The sequence below is a fragment of the Hippocampus bargibanti genome, linkage group LG12, assembly GCF_051943395.1.
Source record: "Hippocampus bargibanti isolate YZ-2025 linkage group LG12, ASM5194339v1, whole genome shotgun sequence".
Taxonomy (NCBI): Eukaryota; Metazoa; Chordata; class Actinopteri; order Syngnathiformes; family Syngnathidae; genus Hippocampus; species Hippocampus bargibanti.
Window position 1 is genome coordinate 12,388,360 of NC_142745.1, and position 19,141 is coordinate 12,407,500.

At 40.9% G+C, this 19,141-nt stretch overlaps 1 protein-coding gene across 1 annotated transcript in view; it reads right to left on the bottom strand.

Moving 5' to 3' along the window:
- Positions 1-19,141, bottom strand: part of LOC148890506 (CTTNBP2 N-terminal-like protein) — a 21,330-nt gene continuing 2,189 nt past the window's right edge. The window contains exons 2-7 of the mRNA XM_089011086.1: positions 15,098-15,202; positions 7,611-7,838; positions 6,662-6,769; positions 5,767-5,955; positions 3,554-3,724; positions 1-1,861 (exon numbers count right to left, since the gene is read on the bottom strand). Coding sequence (XP_088867212.1) covers positions 1,028-1,861; positions 3,554-3,724; positions 5,767-5,955; positions 6,662-6,769; positions 7,611-7,838; positions 15,098-15,202 — 1,635 coding nt within the window. The 3' untranslated portion in view covers positions 1-1,027. The remainder of the gene's footprint in view (positions 1,862-3,553; positions 3,725-5,766; positions 5,956-6,661; positions 6,770-7,610; positions 7,839-15,097; positions 15,203-19,141) is intronic.

The window sequence follows — 19,141 nt, forward strand, 5'->3', positions numbered from 1 at the left end:
TAGTTTTAAGGTTTGTTTAGTAGAAAATCATGTTTTGTGGGGACCTGGGAACAGATTATTCTCATTTTTAATGATTTCTTATGGGAAATAAATGTTTGGTAGACGAACCTTTGGCCTGACACACACTTTCTGGGAACCAATTAAATTCATAAACTCAGGTATCACTGTATTTCATTTATGAAAGATTGTATATGTTGACCACAGTTGAAAATCATACATCAATGTTGCGTTTCATTTATTAATAAATCTTCCAGCACATACAGAAAAAGGAATGTTATACAGTGCAATGAGTGCACGGAAATAAAAACTCGGCTGTAATATTAATCTCTTCAAAGTACATACAGTACATAAATGTACCGTGCTCATAACCAATATAATAATGTGATCATCATAATATATACAGTAAAGTTATTCTATAAAACTAGATTTCTATCATGTTGTAGGAAAGGAACCTTCATAAAAGTTAACTGTACTGTTTAATAAGAATAATAGCAATGTTTAAAAACTGCATATAAAGTGTAGGAGTACAAATACATCATGACAGCCATTCATCAAACATATAATACAAATATTTATGGTTCACTCTTTAAATTTAAATTCAATTGGTCCTGTTTTTGTCTGTGCAACTTGACCCTCGGTTGTTTCTTAAAAACTAGCACTTATACGTCGTGGCTGAGAGGACCCTTACTCGGCTGGATGGATGCATTGCACGAGGAGTCCGCGATGAGAAGAAAGGAGCGTCAGCGCAGAGCGCCGATGCATAAGTGTCAGTCGTCGCTTGGAATTGAAGCGGATTTACGTGGGACAGGAGATATGAGACGATCTCTTTTTGTCAATGGATGCTACAGCTTCGTGTTTGCTTTCTGAGAGCCTACACAGACGTTTCAAAACATAGCTTGTAGCAGACGTGCACATTCCACCATGACATCCCAGATCCACTGGTGAAAATGAGGCTTTCATCCCCTCATATTTCTATTCAACCGTAATAAATAAAACTAAAAAAATCATGTGTATAGCAATCTGTCTGTTAATTAGACGATAGAACCACATCCAGTTCTTTGACGCCATCTTGGGCGGAAGTGAGGCCGCAGCTTCCCGAGAGGGAGGCGTCCTTAAAATGGCCGCCCGACCTCGGGATTGCGGCCGGCGAAGGCGGTCCTTGAGCCAAGCCGGGTTTCTTGGGCGGGATGGGCGGAGGGTTTCCCCTGTCCCCCCTTTGGATTGTGGGTGAGCGGACTCCCTGACACGGGGCCGCCGCCCGGGTCGCAGCGGGTGACAAGGGCGCAGCCAAGCAGCGGTAGTCGGTCCCGAAAGGCGAGTGATTGGCAGTGGAGAGTTTGGGTGCCTGCTGCGCGCTGGTGAAGCGGGATAGGACTTGGGTGACAGTGCTGCGGGCCATCTGCTTGGTGGACTCCGCCGTAGGGGGAGGAGAAGGGGCAGGGTGGGTGCCGGCGGCGTCTGGCTGGGCTGGTTCGGGGTCAGTTGGGGCTGCTTGGAACTTGTGGCGGGCGGCGTGGAATCGCTGGTTGATTCCAGCCTGGTATGAAGACCTGCCACCCGCCGGAGCGTTGGAACGTTTAGTTAGGACGGGTGAAATGCACTTGGAGGAACTTAGCGTCTGTTGACCCGGAGGATTCCCATTTGGGGGTTCGCTGCTAGGGGGATCGTCAGCCTCCGTGGTTAAACGGTGCCCGTTCACATTTGTCTCTACGGTTCCTTGATGATCTTCATTCTGGTTATGTTCCACTTTTGCTTCTGCCGCTTTCTTTGGTAAAGGAACCTTAGTGGCCCACTGCTCACCGTCCTCTTGAACGTCTTCCTCGGCACTGACATCTTTCAACTTCCTCTGAAGCTCCTCCACCTCCAAACAGACAAAAAAACATGTTTAACTCATTCAATGACAGATGTGCAAAAATGTGTCCGCTCCAGTGCCAGGGTTTTTGTCATTCACTTGAATTCCAGGACCTACTGACTGACTGAATACTGACTTTTAGGACGACATAAACATTCAATACAGCATTGGATTATCTTATTTTTTTAATCAGAAAAAAAGTTAATTCCTAAATGATATGACTGTGGAGTTATATGAGGTTGATATGAGGGCGGCTGTCCAAAATACAATACAATACAATGCATACATATTGGTTTATATAGCGCTTTAACAACAGCTGAAGCTGGAACAAAGCGCTAACGTAGAAAAAAGGGAAATGCTGCCCCCTTTTGGAAGGGAAAAACATTGCGGTCTCACCAGCGCTTTATCGGCAGCGTAAGAAACCTTAGACTCTCTTCTCTCATCAGAAAAACAAGTTAATTCCTAAATTATAGGGGTCTGGAGTTATCTGAGCTTGAAATGAGGGTGGCTGTTCAGAATACAATGCAATATTGGTTTTAATAGCGCTTTTACAACAGCTGAAGCTGGAACAAAGCGCTAACATGGAAAAATGGAAATGCTGCCCCCTTGTGGAAGGGAAAAACATATTTCCAGAGGTCTGGCCAGCGCTTTATCGGTGGCGTAACAAACCTGAGACTCTCTTTTTTCATCAGAAAAAAAGTTAATTCCTAATTTTACTCTGGACTTATCTGAGCTTGAAATAGGGGTGGCTGTGCAATAGGTAAAAGCTTCCAGCTTGTGGAAGGTCTGACCAGTGCTTTATCAGCACCCCCCCCCCCCCCCATTAAGAAAAAAAAAACCAAAGCCCGAAAAAAAATTCAGGAATGGCGCTCCAGGTCATATTTTCAATTCCTGAATAAATTCGTGAATGCCAGTGAATGAGTTAAACCAAAAAGCAGAAAGGAAAATAAGAATATTTATTATTTGAACTAGGCAGGAATGATTGTGAAAAATAATTCTTTCATCAGGAAAAAATGAGTTAATTCCTGAATTATAAGGGTCTGGAGTTATATGACCTTGAAATAAGGATGGCTGTCGAAAATACAATGCAAATATTGGTTTAGATAGCGCTTGAACAACCGCGTCAAATTTTCAATTCCCGAATAAATTCAGGAATGGCAGTGAATGAATTAAATGGGGCTGAAATAATTAGAAAGAAAATATCTGACTGCAATTTTTTTTGTTTCAATTTATTTTTTCCCCCAAAACAAAAGCATGAATAAACCAAGTGTAAAACAAACACGATCCTATTTCAAATACAGAAGGCAGGAGAGAATTATTAAATTGTGGTATTCCATGGGACAATTTCAAATTGAAAATGAAATGAAATTTCACAAGTTTATTTTGCTTTCACGGGCCAAATAAAATGATGTGGCGGGCCAGATTTGACTTTGACACCTGTGATGAAGGCAGTACGGAATTATTAAATTGTGGTATACATGGGATACATTCAAATTTTGGTTCGGACTTTAGCAAGCATCATGGAATTTCACAAATTTGATTTGCTCTGGCGGGCCGAATAAAATCATGTGGCCGGCCAGATTTGGCTCCCGGGCCATGACTTTGACACCAGTGCAGTACATCAATGTTTAGCTTGTATTAGTATTTGAAAGAAATGTAATAGTGCGAGAAATATCGATGTACTACGTGAGCGCGGCCCACCTGCTGCTGCAGTCTGGCGCAATGCGCTTCCTCCTTCTTGAGGCGCGAGCGTAGCTGCTCTCGCTCTGTGTCAAACTCGGCCAACTGTTCTTCCACCCTGGCCTCCATCCTCAGCGCTCGCCTCCTTTCCTCTTCCAGTTCCTCCTTTAGCGCCTGGCAGGCCTCACGCTCCTGAGAGATAATCATAAAAATTGAAATGTGACATTGAGAAGATGAATGAAAGAAGAACCCAACTGATTGAGATGTTTTTTTTAAATAGGCTGATGCCATTTTTCCGATATTTGGCAGGCAAAAAAAATCTGAAAACATATACTCTATATTTTTGTCCCTATTATATTTACAACACCAAGCAAGGAATTGAAGTGCAAGCAAAACATTTGATAGTTTTCCAATACAGGTAACATCCGACTTACGACCGAGTTCCGTTCCGACCAAACGGTCGTAAGTCAAAACGGTTGTAAGTCGAAATGTATTCAAAATGTTGAATAGAGACTCGGAGGCTAAATGACTCGCAAACTCCCCCCTCTGGTGCCATCACACGTTCAATTGCTGTTCAAGACTGAGATGCTGGCTGGCTGGCCAAAATTGTCGTACGCGTTGCCGGCCTGCTAGCGCGTCGTGGTGCCAATAAGATTTTGAGTTAGCCACCCAAGGCCTGCTGGAAGGCGTTGGCAACATCAGCGTCTCAGCAAATTATGATCGGCTCGTCACTAGCCAATCATAGTACAGTGGGACCTTGGCATACGAACTTAATTGGTTCCCAGACAGAGCGTGTAAGGCGAAAAAATTAATTTCCCATAGGAAACCATTAAAATGAGAATAATGCGTTCCCAGGTCCACATAAAACATAATTTTCTACTTTCTAATTTTCTAAGCCTTAAAACTACCCAAAATATACCTTATTTTATGTATAATAAATGTGCTATAGTATTATGATTAAAGAAATAAACTGTACTGTACAATAAAGTCATTTTATTTACCTTTGTGATGGTCGTTAATGGCTTGATGTGTCCGGTTTCATCGGCATTTCACACTTGATGAGGAACGGAGCCTTCTTCTTTCACCATCTTGAGGAATGATCCTTTTGGTGCTTTCTCTGTGATAATTATATCTAGTTCTTCATCAATTGCGATCTCTTTAGCTGGGTTGATAGCTTTTTGCATCAAGTGTACAGATGACTTGTTTTATTTTAATCTTCCAGTCTACACTCTGCTTTTGAATTATCAAAGTTGAAACAAGTCTAAATTTCACTGTTTTCTATCCATTTTCTAACCCTTTTTATGTTTTTTCTTTTATTTTTCACTTTTGTTTTTTGGGTTAAAACTGTCATCTCCCTTTCGTGTATGTGTGTGTGTGTGTGTGTGTGTGTGTGTTTTCTCTCACTCTCTCTGTCTGCCTGTCTCTTTAATGTTTAACCCCCCCACGCCCACTGCTGAGTTCTTGACCAATCACGTGGCTTTAATCGAAGACGCCATTTTGTTTTTTGGAGAACGGCCTCACTCTCTGTCTGTAACCTCATCCCCCACTGCTGCGTTCATGTGGCTTTAACTGAAGACTGGGTGCGGGGAATAGAGAAATCAATGCAGTCGGCTGCCATTTTGTCGTTAGAAGAACGGGCTCGTTCGCGAACGACACATCACTCATTGTGGCAGCTCCGTCCATGTGTATCCCGAAAAATAGTTCGTATGCCAAGGTAAAATTTTCATAAATGTAACGTTCGTAAACTGAAAAGTTCGTAAGCCGAAAAGTTCGTAAGCCAAGGTCTCACTGTATCACTAGTCGCTAGTGATAAGCGCATACTGGCCCGGTAGCACACTGTATCGGTAGAGAGCTGTGTAAGTGAATATATTGTGTTGATTTAATAGCAGTTTTGTCAACCCACAATGGCTGAAGGAGGAGAAGAAATGGATTTGGTTGGAGATTTACTGTTAAAGCCAATTTCAAGACATACTTTTGAAGAATAGATGGATATCATAAAGAAAGGTCGGTCTGTTATTTCCTGGCTAATTGTAGCCTCTAGTGGACTTGTAGTAAATTACACCCCACTTTTTTCAGTCTGTATTGATTGAGACATAACACTACTGAAGGCCTAGCGATGAAATCCAACGGTCCGCCATTGGATCTTTCCCAGAATGAATGACAGCCACTAAAATCAGCCAATCAATGGATGGCTCAATTGGGCCTGACAGCGAATATAAAAAAATGGTGTCTACCTTGTCCAGCTTTCGTCCGGCCTCGGTGAGACGATGGCCCTCCTCCAGGGCTCTGGCGCTGGCCCACTTGCACTCTTTGGCCAAAGCGCAGGAGAGCTGCTTGTGTTGCGCTCGCTCCTCGTCCAATTGATCCGTAACGCGTCGCTGTTCTTTTTCCAAACGTCGCACTTGGCCACGCTCAAATTCCAGCTGCAGGGAGAGAAGAGTTACCCACACGTCCTTTCCAGTGCCAGGGTTTTTGTCATTGTCACTCGAATTTCAGCACCCACAGAATATTAAGTTTTAAGACTACATCAACATTCAATCCAATGGAAGAAATCTTAGACTTCCCTCTATCATCAGAAGTTAATTCCTAAGTTATATAGGTCTGGAGTTATCTAAGCTTGAAATGGGGGCGGCTGTACATAAACCGCTATTTTTGAAATTATGAAAATATCAATTATGAATGAAGGAATGTCAGAAGTCGGTCTGGTTGTCAATTACTTATTGCGTCTGCCTCACAGTGATCCCGGCTCCTGGTGATTCCTGTGTGGAAGTTTGGATGTGCGGGTTTTCTCCGGGTACTTCCCCCCCCCCCCACATGCCAAAAACATCAAAGTTAATGGAACATTCAAAATTTTCCCAATGTGTGGGTATGAGCATCGATGATTGTTTGTCTATGTGTGCCCTGCGATTGGCTGTCAACCTGTTCAGGGTGTCCCCTGCCTACTGCCCAAAGACAGCTGGGATGGACTCCAGAGTATGTGCGCCTCTTGTGTGTATAATCTGACTGGAAATGCGATGGATGGATGAACATTTTTATGAAGATATTCAAAATATGGGGGAACAATGCTGCCACTGTGTCTTTATTGAAGAGAGAGACAATGTCCATCGAATGGCATGTGAAACATCTCACTTGTTGTTGTAAACGCTCCCGCTCCTTCTCTAGAATGTAGGTGACATCGTCACCCTCAGCGGTGTCTTCAGCGTGTTTCCTCTTCTCTTCCTCCAGGTCCATGATCACCTTAAAAAAAGAGGAGACTCATTCACTGCCAGACGTGCAAAAATGTGTCTACACCAGTGCCAGGGTTGTTGTCATCGTCACTTGAATTCCAGGACCCAAAGAATATTGAGTTTTAGGACTAAATAAACATTCAATGCAGTGTAAAAAAACTTAGACTCTCTTCTTTCATCAGAAAAAAAGTGGCGTTAATTCCTAAATTATATGGGTCTGGAGTTATCCGAGGTTGAAATGGGGCCGGCTGTCCATAATACAATACAATACATATATATTGGTTTATATAGCACTTTAACAACAGCTGAAGCTGGAACAAAGCGCTAACAAGGAAAAAAGGGAAATGCGGGGAAAAAAGAGGAATGGCGCTCTACGTCATATTTTCAATTCCCGAATAAATTCGGGGATGGCAGTGAATGAGTTAAACTAAAAAGCAGAAAGGAAAATAAAAATATTTATTATTTAAAATAGGGAGGAATGATTGTGAAAAATAATTCTTTCATCAGAAAAAAGAGTTAATTCCTAAATGATATGGGTCTGGAGTTATACAAGCTTGAAATGAGGGCGGCTGACTAAAATACAATGCAAATATTGGTTTATATAGCACTTTGAAAACAGCAGAAGCTGGAACAAAGTGCTAACATGGAAAAAAGAAAAATACTGCCCCCTTGCGGAATGGAAAAAAAGCCAGAGGTCTGGCCAGCGCCTTATCCGCACCCAAGCAAAAACCAAAAACAAAAAAAATACAATGTAAAAAATTCGGGAATGGCGTTCTACGTCATCTTTTCAATTCCCGAATAAATTAGTGAATGTCAGCGAATGAGTTAAGTGTTCATAAAGACAAACCAACCGTTCTGTGCCTGCTTTCCGCTGCCGCTAGCTGGGCCAGCATCTTCTCCTGCATCCTCCTACAGTGGCTCACCACCAGCTTGAGCACCACCAGCGGATTGAAGGTCGCCGGGTGGTCCTTTCCCCTAGGTGACCCCACGACCTCGCCGTCTCTCTGCAGAGCCAGGAACGGATCGCTGAGGTCGTAGCGGCCGTAGCGCTCTTGCACAAAGAACTCCTTGCGTTGAGCCTGATGACACAAGAGGTCACGATGAAGTATTTGTGGTTAGCTGTACAGCAGCGTGACACGTGGCCAGGGCCCTTTTTTCCGGGCCCGGAGCCAGAGGATATGTCTTAAAGCAGGTGGGGGCAGAGTCAAGATGCTTCGTGGCGTGAAAAAGGAAAGGACAAGCGCATCTGGGAGGGGGGAAGGTTCGACAAAAGAGGATCAAGAGATTAGAAACGCCGTCCATTTTGGGTGAGTGACGATAAAGCGTCTGATGACAGATAGCCGAATGATTAGATAAGTGGAGAGCGTCGTCAGGTTAGGCATCTCGCTGGTGCTGACTCACGTCATGTGAAGAATGAGGCAGGAAGGCTAAATAAGTTAAAATACTTTCACAGTACATAAGAAAGGCCCCTCGAAACAAAGCAGATATTTAACGACACACAATTAGTTTTTTAAACGTGGACTTCCTGTTTAACTCATTCACTGCCATTCATGAATTTATTCGGGAATTGAAAATATGACATAGAGCGCCATTCCCAAATTCGTTCAGTTTTGTTTCTTTCTTGCTTGGATGCCGATAAAGCGCTGGTCAGACCTCTGGCAAGGTTTTTTTTCCTTCCACGAGCTGGAAGCATTTACCTTTTGTCCAGCCGCCCCCCATTTCAAGGTCAGATAACTCCAGACCCATATAATTTAGGAATTAACTTTTTTAATAATAATAATAATAATAATAATAATAATAATAAATTTAATTTATAAGCACCTTTCAAAGCACCCAAGTACACTTTGCAATTAAAAGAACATGAAACGTCATGGTTTTACTCCCTGGTGCTTTCTACTATCTTTGTGACTGCATATGATAGCTGTCCATGTTCAGCACTTTGTTACAACTTCAGCTGTTGTTAAAGCGCTATATAAATCTTTTTGTATTGTATTGTCCAGTGAACCCAAAGTCCTTATTTGTTGTTGTTTTTTTTCATGATTTAGAATCAGAATCAGAATCAGAATACCTTTATTCGTCCCGCAATGAGGAAATTTTCAGTCCACAGCAGCAATTGAAGAGGGATGGGGTTGGGGTGGGAGTGAAAGGATAGAAAACAAGATATTCTAAGCATAACAAAATAAAAATGTCAACTGTATACTGTGCAAATGTAGATGTGCAAAAACCGTTCTATAAACAAGACTGTACATGACTGTGCAGAATCAAGAAATGCATTTAGATATACAGTAAAGTCTCGTTATATCGATATCGGATATATCGATAGTCCCGGTTATATCGATACTATTTCTATGCACGCACGGTGAAAATTACATGTGAACTGGGTCGGATATATCGATAGTCCCGGTTATATCGATATTTTTTCGGACTCCCTTGAATATCGATATAACGAGACTTTACTGTATTGCAACAACCCATATTTACAAGTGTCCAGTTTTTTTTTTTTTAAGAGGAAACATACACCCCCCATCCATTATTTGCTCACAAAATTGCAGTTTCACTGTTTTTTTGTAGTATTGTTTCAGTTTCAAGGAAACCATTTGAAGTGAATTGAGCAATTCACTTTGACAAAAGCAGCTCTTTGCTGCCATTTTGTGGCGTTAATGGGTAACTACTTGTTGATTTTCACTATTTGCGGCAGGCAATGCTTGGTGCCTAATAAATAATGCGGTAACTTTCTCAAACGAAGCCATGATGTCATTAAGAGTCTTGGGGTATTGAAAGGAAGGACTTTATTTGTTTTTTTTGTGTGTATGTGTGTGTGTGATGTTGTCACAGGAACCCTGCGTGATTCCATTGTGAAGAATCACGCAGGACCAACGAGGAAGTGCATTTTTCTTTCTTTCAATTAGTCGGGGAGGTCTCATTGGAAAAAATAGGGGACTGAATTAGTATTTTTGTTTTTGTTCTGTTTTTCTGCAAAGGCGGCCTACGTCTCATTCTGGTTCCTGTCAGTGTGCTTATGTGTCACTTTAGCAAAGATCTTAGATCAGATTTTCCATTCTGGGTGGTTGTGTTACACAAGGACACACTTAGTCAGTCCCGGCATTCATCACTGCGGCAGTGGCGGCTTTGGACTGGGAAGAAAAAAAAAGTGACAAAATCTGTGCTTAGTCTGCACTCATGTTCCATTAATCTGCTCAATTAGAACTCAAATGGCTGCTTGAGAACAAAAAGATCGTGATTTTGAAAAATGGTTTGCAAAACATCATGTGGATAAAGTGATTTAAACGTTGATATTAACAACTGTGGTAATCTTGTGCCTGGTATCGATATATTTTCCGTATATTATCTTATTTTATTTTGTTAAAGAGTGAACGCAGCTGACGTGTTCTGTGCACCCGCTCTTAGAATATCACCCCACTATGTCATAACTTTTTTCAATGGGCAGTTTTGTCGTCATTTATCACAGGATCACTCGTAGCAATAGCTGACGTGTGAAATTTCATATGCGTGTTTGGGATTTTGTACAAATGAGTCCAATATTCCCTCTCGGTGGCTACTGCAGATCTGTGGGCCAAACACAAGTGTTGCCAAGAGAGAAAAAAAAAACACCCAACAACTTCCCTTTCAACGGCGAGCAGCTGTAAGAGTGAACCATGAAAAGAGGAAAGGAAAATTCAGTCGTTTCACAAATCCTTGAATAGTTGTGAGATATTCAAGATGGCAACCCCTCTTCCATTAAATATTTTCACTGAATCCAGGATGCTTTACTGTTTCATTTTCAAAGCGAGAGAACCGCTCAAAGAAGCATTTGTGACTGTGGTGATGTGTCGATGAAATTTCTACGCAAAAGTACCGTGTTTTCCGGTGTATGAGGGGCACCGGAGTATAAGGCGCACCTACAATGAATGAAAAAAAAGTTTCCAAAATATAAGGCACACCAAAATATAAGGTGGTACAGCAGAGGCTGGGGTTACGCAATACTTTATTTACTGTGGGAAATGGAGTCAGTGACTGCTGACAGTCATTGGGAGACCTGTTGTGGCTCAATATCACTTCACATATAAGGCACACCTGTGTATAAGGTGCAGGGTCGTCTTTTGAAAAAAAAATCAAGTGCGCTTTATACACAGGAAAATGCGGTACTTTTTTGACTTTGTGGGATACAAGAATGTGTGCTGATTCTCTCTTGATAATCATCCCTGTGAGTGCAAAGTCTTCATGGCACTTGAGTCGAGGAAAAAGGGGCAGGAAGTTTTGATTTCACTTCCGTTTATATATATATATATATATATATATATATATATATATATATATATATATATATATATATATATATATATATATATATATCTCTGGATGAACGCGAATTCTAGAGATGGAAAATCTGAATTATGGGGAGGACATGGTGAAAAAAAATCTATATATAATGTTTGATAACATCTGCACATGACTGTACCTTTACTTGAGCAACTGCTTGAATAATTGAGTACAGTGATAGCTCAGCTCACAAACTTAATTGGTTCCCAGAAAGTGTATGCAAGGCGAAAAGTTCGTCTGCCAAACATTTATTTCCCATAAGAAACCATTCAAAATTAGAATAATCCGTTCCCAGGTCGTCATAAAACATAATTTTCCACTAAATAAGCCTTAAAACTACACAAAATATACCTTATTTTGTTATAATAAATGTCATATTGTATTGTAATTAAAGAAATAAACTGTACAGTATAATAAAGTCATTTTATTTACCTTTGTGATGGTCGTTGATATAGTTGCCTCTTGATGATATCCGAGTGAAGTTGCCATGCTTTCGGCGATAATACCCTTACTCACAATGTCCCTTGCAAGCTGCTTTTCGTTAATTCGTTAAACAGAAGTTTTTCGACCTCTTCTATTGCCTGAGACCGTTGCTTAGAGAACACAGAAACACCCTTAGCCACACGTAGCAATGGTCGACTTAGCGTACGGGTACTGGGAAGCTAATTCACACAAACGCACACCTTGTTCGTGTTTTTCGATGATCTTCTTCTGCTTGACCGTAATTTTCTTTTGTTCTTTTTTTAACACTAGCCTGTGGTGGGGTCTTTTTCGGTCCCATAATAGCAAAAGTACTCCACTCGATAGCAAACCACGTCTGCACTCAAAGCGGGTGTGGAAAACTAGTCCGCCAGCCACCGTGGCGCTGTGTGGTTTGGTTTGTCCGCCGAAAACTAGTTCGTGTGCCAAGATTATATTCTCGCGAATTTAATGTTCGTAAGGCAAAAGGTTCGTAAGCTAAAGCGTTCGTAAACTGAGGTATGACTGTATTCTAGAACTACGTGACTGGAATTCTATAATTCTAAAATAACAGTACTCTTACTTGAGTATAATTTTTAGATAGCCTCGCCACGTTGATATAAAATACCTCAGCAATGACCAATTTTTAATTTGCCAAAGTGAAGTAACGATTTAATCCACAAAATAGTCATAACATACCAATAAATACTTGTATGACTTTATCACCACTCAAATATCCCCTGATATACAGTAGTCTGGGGTCCAGGTTACATTCCATTGCCAAATGGCTGCTGTACAACATAGAACAGCCATATTTTTAATATTATTAAAAATCACTGGGCTGATGTCTTTAGCAGAGGTTGAAACTTGGTTTCAGTAGAACTCCAAGTCCATGCTCGTGAGTCATTCAGCGAGCTAAATGGTGACTACTTTTCCCCTCAAGAGTGCGTTTTTTAAAGGACAACCGACACCTCCGGACTAGTTTTGTCCATAACTTGTAAAATCACTTCAAATGACTTTTACTGAGCGTATTTTCCTAAGATTCCACCACATATAGCTATATTTTACGTTTTAAGACTTGCGCTGAATATTCAGGAAGTCGTTTTTGAGTTGATGACGATGCTTGACGTGACGTCACGTCTGGAACGCCCCTGACCGAGAAAGCGACACACAATGCATTTTGGGTACTTTGTTTGGTCTGAAAACTTCGCGTTGATCCGTGTTGATGGCGAAATTAGAAGGAAAAACACATAAATAACGCAATGATGAATCGTTGTGTGTCACATCAACACTATCAATTGCGGTAACACCATAAAAGTGGACACAAATTCTCAGCAGACAAATCAGCCCATTTCCAACAGAGCTTGTGCACTATCCTGTACATTTTCTGGGAGCTACATTGGAGTCCAGACGGCTCGAATTGATACGGAAGGACTTCTTTAATCGATTGTAAACATTGATGCTTTCCTCTTCAGAACTTTTTGAATCATATTCATAACTGGATGAATAACTAGAAAGCATCTTCTCCGAAGCTGAACTCTCTGAAGCCATTGTTTTGTGCCTGGATTATCCTGGCGTGACGTCACGAACAAGGGGGCGGGACCTTCTGAAACTCGCCATTTCCGAGGTCATTTTGAATCAGTTTTGGGCCACTTTAAGTCATTTTTATTGATGTTTGGCATTTGACTAAAAATATCCGCCTGCGTGTTTTGGGTATTTTAGATGCTATAAAACGTTTTCTGATGTCAGTTAGGAAACAAAAAAATGATGTCGGTTGTCCTTTAAGAATGAAAGAGACCCTGTGGACAGTCAACAATGCCACAGTGATGGCAGCCCCCCAGGCCGGGCTTGAATGGGTTAACAGTTTCACTGATGTTTATTTGCTCTACTTGGAGTCACCGGACACCCGTCGCGCTGGCTCTCTTCTTGCCTTAGATGGCCATGTCCCGGGAGGGAGGGCAGGAATGCGGACTGGAGGTCTAGACACAACACTCTTTGGAGTGCTTCAAACACTTTCGCAGAGCACGATGGATTAGAATAAACGTTTCCGCAGAGGTGTGGGCGCTATTTGGCGGAATTTCCATTGCGCTTCCTCAATTTCACTTTTTTTTATTAGGTAACAAAAACCTCTTAAATACACATGCGTGTGAACCACCTCAGCATAGGACTGTGGGAAATAACCCGGGGATCCGTTAATTGAAACACAGCATTAATCCCACTCAAGTAAAACACAGCGAGGTCTGCGTTGGCCACTATGGGTCAAAAATCATCCATTTGCCCACTAAATCTCATAAGAAGCTTGATTTTGTTATGAGACAAGATCTTAAAGGATGCACGCACACACGGGTTGGATCAGACAGGCTTCTCAATGCAAAAGGGGAACAACAGGAAATGGGAGCACTTTATGTAGCTACTTAGCCTAATTGTTTTGGCACAGGATCAGTAACCCGGACAAGAGTGTTAAACTTATTGAAACAGGCATTCAGTCTTTGAAATAGGCTAATAAAAAAGCACTCTGACTCAACTTCAACTAGCAACCAGAGAAAGTCAAATAATTTTGTCTCTTCTGTCCACTGAAAAGCATGTCCCATCTTGTGACTTCGTTTTTTTTTTTTTTTATTGGATTTACCTTCTAGTCTCGCTGTGGGGCAATTTTTTTTTTTTTTTTTTTTTTTTTTGGGGGGGGGGGGGGGGTCTGCATTTTGAATGCTTATTATGTATATAATTATTATTTTAAATAAATCGGGTGATTAACACATTCACTCGGGAATGGCACTCTATGTCATATTTTCAATTCCCGAATAAATTCGGGGATGGGAGTGAATGAGTTAAAATAAAAAGCAGATACGTCTGTGTAAGCTCTCAGTCGTACAGGAGTGGCCCATCGATGAAAGGGTTTCTTCGGCCGTCATCTGTACTTCTTTGAAGGTGTCGGACGTTTCGCTTCTTATCCAAGAAAGTCTTACTGGAAGTTTAGGCTCTCTATATATATCCCTATTGTCCAGACATGGCAGTGCCGGACTCTGCTATGATAGGTCCCTGCTCTCAGGTTGGGGGGAGCAGAGGACTACTCCCTGCAACTCCACTGATTGTTCCTATTGTTCTGACGAACGACTGGCCTGATTGCCCCACTTCGACCTCATTAGTATTACTAATCCTATGTTGCCTAAGCAGGCTATTGTATGAACGATCCAAATTGAAGCTCACTACACCAAACCGGTTTAATGAAGGATTGGTTGTTTTATGAAAATCTTTCTTTTACTCCCCTTTTCAAACCATTTATGTTCTTTCGCTAAAATTTTAACCTCATTGTCATCAAATGAGTGTTTGCTAGCTTTTAGGTGCATATGTACTGCCGTGGGCCTCAATCGAAATCCATTGAATGAATAGAGAATCAGCGCTAAATGACTTGCAAAATGAAAAAAATAGGGTCTGGCAGTCGTGGTCATAAGTACAGGTGGTCCTAAGTCGCACCGGTCGTAAATCGGATGTTGCCTGTATAAGGATTCTGATTTCAGACAGAGAATGTAGTCATCATGATGCCAGCGAGTGCGAGTACCTTGAGAGCATGAATGACGATATCTCGAGCTTCCAACTCTCCTTCCAGGATGCTAAAGAGCATCAACAGCTCCGGCTTGGTCAAACTCTCCATGTTCAGCTTGGACTGTTAGCACAGAAAAAAACACGTCAATTTTTTTTTTTATATCTAATTGTTAAAAAATGTTAAAATACCGTATTTTCCAGTGTATAAGGTTCACCCGAAAGCCTTGATTTTCTTCAAAAGATAACTTATACTCAGGTGCAACTTATATGTGAAGTAATGTCTACCTAGCTATCTATCTAGCTGTCTAAATGGCTGTCTGGCTAGCTAGCTATTAGCTAGCTAACTATCTATTCAAGTTACTTCCAGGTTGAGTGAACGCTGCCGCTGCTCACCCACAGAAAAACATATCCTGTGACTCTAAAGTGACCTTGAGAGTTTTGAAGGGCGCTTATAATTTAAATGCATTATTATTATTAATATTGAGCCACAACAGATCTCGCAACTCCTGTCAGCAGCGACTGACTCAATTTCGCCCCGGAAAATAAGTAGCACTAATCCCAGCCTCTACTGTAGCGCCATATAATGTGTGCCTTAAATTTGGAAGAAAAAAAAAAATACATAAAAAAAAAAAAAAAAAAAAAAATAAAATATATATATATATTTTATTCATCATATTTGGAAAACGTTTCAAGTTTCAAAACACCCTATACTCCAGTGCGCCTTATACAGCGGTCAATGTGGTACCTTCAAACTAAATTTCTCTGCTTATGAATTGGTCTGGTCAAATGGATAAAGATCCAGAGCCAGTTTCAAGTGACTCGTCATTGTCTGAAACCTGCCAAATTAAAAAAAATGCAATCATCAATTTTATTTGATGCATCTTATGGCGTTCACTAACATTTTTTGTTGCACAGACTTACATACTTGCTTTTTTCATTCATTGAACGTGCGCCTTATAGTCCGGGGCGCCTTATACATGGAAAAAAGTTCCATTCACTGGGGTGCGCCTTCTATTCCAGTGCTCCTTATACGGTACCTTTTACAGTACAGTGATACCTCGGTTTATGAAGGCTTTAGCATACGAGCTTTTCGCCTTACGAACATTAAATTCACGAGAATATAATCTTGGCATACAAACTAATTTTCGGGAAACACACAGAGCGCCACAATGGCTGGCGGACTATTTTTCGGTGAAAGGACACCAAACCACACGGTCGAACAACGCCACAGTGGCTGGCGGACTAGTTTTCCACACCCACTTTCTTTCAGAGCACTTAGTTCAGACGTGGTTTGTTATCAAGTAGAGTACTTTCGCTATTATGGGACCGAAAAAGACCACACTACAGGCTCGTGTTAAGCCGAAGAGGACACAAAAGAAAATTACGGTCGAGCAGAAGAAGATCATCGAGAAACACGAACGAGGTGTGTGTTTGTGTGACGTAGCGTCCCTGTACTAGTAAGCCAAGTCGACCATCCCTACGTGTGGCTATGGGTGTTTCTGTGTTGTCAAAGCAACGGTCTAAGGCAATAGAAGAGGTTGAAACACCTCTGTTGATTTGGATTAACGAAAAGCAGCTAGCAGGGGACCGTGTGAGTGAGGGTATTATCACCAAGAAAGCACGGTAACTCCACTTGGATATCATCAAGAGGCAAGTACATCAACGACCATCACAAAGGTAAATAAAACAATTTTGTTATACAGTACAGTTTATTTATTTAATTACAATACAATACCACATTTATTATACATAAAATATGTTATATTTTGTGTCGTTTTAAAGCTAATTTAGTAGAAAATTATGTTTAATGGGGACCTGGTAACGGATTATTCTCATTTTGAATGGTTTCTTATGGGAAATAAATGTTTGTCAGACCAACTTTTCGCTTTACACACACTTTCTGGGAACAAATCAAGTTTGTAAGCTGAGGTATCACTGTATATGGAAAAGGTTTGATAATGCAGAATTCATTGGGATGCGCCTTATACTCCGGTGCGCCTTTTACACCGGAAAACACGATAATTGCATTCTAACATGCCATGACCACTACTATTTTCACAACACACACCGCCCAAAACAAGCAACAAAGCAACAAACAAAAAAAAAAAGAAAGATATTCTTAAATATGATGTGAACGTGTTATAACTGGCCTCCAACTTGCCCCAAACAGATGCCTAGCACGATGTGCAGTCCCATAAATAAACATCGCTTAACCACTGTATGAAAAAATACTATAAATCACATAATTTTGGTTTCTCTAGCCCATTCAAAATAAGAATGTTGCGTTTTCGTGTGTGAAACTGCCGTGTGGTCTCTTTGTAGCTAATCTCGCAGCTGTGTTGCTTCTGCAGACCAAACATCACGTCGTGCTTTTTCCAAGACCGTCAAACATGTGCGGGCTAACACAGGAGAGGCTTTTGGATTGAAAACATCATGTCACGGGCACTTGAGATGGACGGATCCACGTGAATGACAGGCAAGGCATTTGAGGCCGAGGCCTATGTCCACAACTTTCCACATCATGAAATCATCAGGAGAAGGTTGGGAGTGGGGGGGGGACGTTGCATAATGAGAGACAGCAGCGGTAAGCGGCTTTGCTTCATACAAAAATTTTATATACATATTTTCTGATGACACTGTATCAATTCACTGGTCTTTTTTTCGAATGAACTCTTATAAGTTAGTCATTGTACGATTTCCCTTTTTAAAAAAACAACTCACTTGAACCTCTGGGATACTTGCAGTACCCAGGATGTTTATTTTGCTCTTTGGTCTCATTTCAAATCCATCCCCTTTGTGTCTTACTAGCTTCATCCAATTTAGCGCTAAGATAGCTCATCTTTCAGTTACAGCATCCAAGTTAAAAAAAAAAAAATCCCTTTGATGGTGTGAGACCAAAGTAAAAACAAAAGCGTTGCTACAATGCCCGGTTTGGCTTTAGTGAATGGCTGTTCTTTTCAACAGTCACAGAATTTGTTCAGGTTTTGTTTTTTCATGCTTGGGTGCTGATAAAGCACTGGCCATGGCCTACGGCAATATTATTTTCTTTTCCACAAGGGGGCATCATTTCCCTTTTTTCCATGTTAGCGCTTTGTTCCAGCTTCAGCTGTTGTTAAAGCGCTATATAAACCAATATGGAGGTATTATTGTGTTGTATTTAGGACAGCCTCGCTCATTTCAAGATCATACAATGCCAGCCTCATATCATTTATGAATTAACTCTTTTTTCTGATGAAAGAAGAGAATCTAAGGTTTTTTTTACGCTGTATTGAATGTGTATGTAGTCTTAAAACTTAATATTCTGTGGGTCCTGGAATTCAAGTGACAATGACAAAAACCCTGGCACTGGAGTGGACACATTTTTTGCACATGTCTTGCAGTCAATTAGTTAATAGACAGTAGCATTAGCCCTAATTCAGATTTACTGTATCTCAACGGGAGATTACCACGCATCATGGAATTTCAGTTTGATTTGCTTTCACGGGCCGAATAAAATGATGTGGCGGGCCAGATTCGGCACCTGAAACTTTCGTTTAACACCTGTGATTTAAGGTATGCCGTCAATATGTTTCGCTCTGTGTTGCATTATTATGGAAAATTTGTCTCACTAAGACCTCTGCGAAATTTACACGAGCCACCCAAGCACATTTAAATCCAGTCTTTCACAATGACATTTGGTTAGTTTAGTAATTAGCATGACTTTAACAGCTTTCCCTCTGTTAATTACTTCTCATAATCCCTATGTGAGACCGATACATATAAGAAGTATAAAGATGATGGAGGCTGTGACTGCTCAGTCTCCATTATTAAATTGTTGGAAAAGCCTTTTTCAATATTTACTTGGTCTAAAAACTATTTTAATTTTAATCACAAAAATTCTGAAAGCTTTCTGTTTACCTCACGGTTGGAATCATTTTTTGAAATGTTTTATTTAAATAAGGTATATATTGTGTAGTTTTGAGGTTTATTCAGTCGAAAAGTGTGTTTTATGGGGACCTGGGAATGGATTATTCTCATTTTTAATGGTTTCTTATGGGAAATAAATGTTTGGCAGATAAAC